Source organism: Sinocyclocheilus grahami, unplaced genomic scaffold (assembly GCF_001515645.1).
Source record: "Sinocyclocheilus grahami isolate Dianchi unplaced genomic scaffold, SAMN03320097.WGS_v1.1 scaffold6890.1, whole genome shotgun sequence".
Taxonomy (NCBI): domain Eukaryota; kingdom Metazoa; phylum Chordata; class Actinopteri; order Cypriniformes; family Cyprinidae; genus Sinocyclocheilus; species Sinocyclocheilus grahami.
The window spans coordinates 1288-3179 of NW_015511133.1; the positions used below are offsets into that span (position 1 = coordinate 1288).

The 1892-nt window shown below is 38.8% G+C and overlaps 1 protein-coding gene across 1 annotated transcript in view; it reads left to right on the top strand.

Moving 5' to 3' along the window:
• LOC107577697 (uncharacterized) overlaps nucleotides 1–765 on the top strand; it is a gene marked incomplete at its 5' end in the record, with an annotated part of 1791 nt that extends 1026 nt beyond the window's left edge. Inside the window, 2 exons of the mRNA XM_016263746.1 lie at nucleotides 450–542; nucleotides 639–765. Coding sequence (XP_016119232.1) covers nucleotides 450–542; nucleotides 639–765 — 220 coding nt within the window. The remainder of the gene's footprint in view (nucleotides 1–449; nucleotides 543–638) is intronic.
• Between the last annotated feature and the right edge of the window lie 1127 nt (nucleotides 766–1892).

Genomic DNA, 1892 nt, shown 5'->3' on the forward strand with positions numbered 1-1892 from the left:
AAAAAAAAAAAGAGAGGCAAATATATCCCTATATGACTGAATTTAGAGGGTTTTTCTGTCGAAATATTTTCATAAAGGAATGCATGTTCCTTAAGTAGACCTAATAATATATTTCTTTAGTGTTTTATGAGATCAAAAGTTGTTTTATAAGATGGCCATTAAAGTTTTCGTCACGACGGGTCACTTCCGCTTCAGGTCACGTGACAGCTGAGCTGACGATAGAGGTATACTTGCCTGTAATCCAATAGGGCTTCATGCTAAACCTGTTCATTAAACTCTATTCGAGACAACTATATGCATAGAACCTTAAGTCGATTAAATTCCAAATCATTTCAACGAAATATCGCTGCCTTACACACGACATATTCACTGAAGCGTCGTTTATTCAAGTTGATAATCGTTCAAACCCGCTAGCATCACAGCTAAATGGGATCTCCTCTTGCGCTCAGCCGCTCACCAGGCGTAACCAATCAGAGGCCGCCGCTAGCGTCACATGACCAGAGTGGACGCACTGCTCTGCGCGAGAGAGACTTAGCTCAGCGGTTTGAAATGTTGACGTGTTGAGAGAGATCAACGCTGATCTTCCTCCAGCCGCGATTTTAAAACATACTAATTGTATATATGTGCTGTCCTTGTAGATACAGCTTAAATATATATTCGCAAAGCGTGTCAGAGCGGCTTTATATCAGAAAACACCGGCTTCCCGATATGAGCCAACGGTCCGCCATTTATACCGTGTTTATCGGCTTCAACCGCCGTCTCTGAGGAGAGCTCGGTTAACTTAACGTTACTCTGGTAAATAAGTTCAAACGCTTTAAGAGAATGGATTCACAGCGAAGTCTTACCTCTCCACCAGCTGAGGTAGAAAACACAGCCTTTTTCGTCTTCATCCTGTCCAGACTTCAGGAAGTAAGTGTTTAGTAACTCTAGACTCGGATCACTGCCTTCAACTGTATGATTAATAACGACTTAAACCGCTTGCAATCCATCATTCATACAGTAGATCAGTACTATATCCATGCAGTAGTTGTGTAATCATGACATAGTGCTGTGTTTTGAGCCCTTCTCATCCAGCTCTCATAGCAATCCCAGTGAGTTAAGTCCATTAAGGATCGTATAAAACCCCAAGGCAGCTAAACTGTCTCTTTTAGACGGAGTTGTAAGTGCTTATTGTAGGCTTTAGGTGACTGGGTTTCATCAGAGGTGAAAGTCCAGTAGACGCCTAGTGTTGTGTTTCTGCTGCATGTGGCTGGTGACAAGGGTCAGTGCTTAAATAGACTTGGTTGCTTCAGATTTGTCAATGTAAGTCTTAAAAAGGGCATAAATTGATCCGAAACAGTCACAGATTTGATATCCGGGCCTGCTAATTAAACTGAAAGTTTCAGCTGTCAGGCAGTGAAACCTATAGAAGCTTGTTTCCACCACAGGATAAAGCGGTACATAATAATATAAATACAATACATACAATTCTGTGAGAAATGTGAGCTATAAAGTCAGATTTGTAGAATGTAAAGTCAGATTTATGAGAGATACATTTGCAAATTGTGATATAAAAAGTAATTTTCTTAAAAAAAGGGTATATCTATAATCCATGTTGGAAACAAACAAAAAAAAAAGAGGTAAACTCACAATTATGCATAAAAAAAAAAGTTTAAATACGAACTCGATGTAAATGGGAAATTCATGTAAATGTGAACTTGCAAGAAAAAAAGTCTGAATTCGAAGAATTGCGGAAAAAGTCAGAATGGCGTGATAACTACGGAGTTGTAAGAGAAAAATCAAGAAAATCGCAATGACATTTTTATTCCCTGGTGGAAATGAAATAACAGAATTGCGGAATGTAAGCTCAAAGGAAAAAAGTCTTAATTCTGAGTTTATATCTTGACATTATT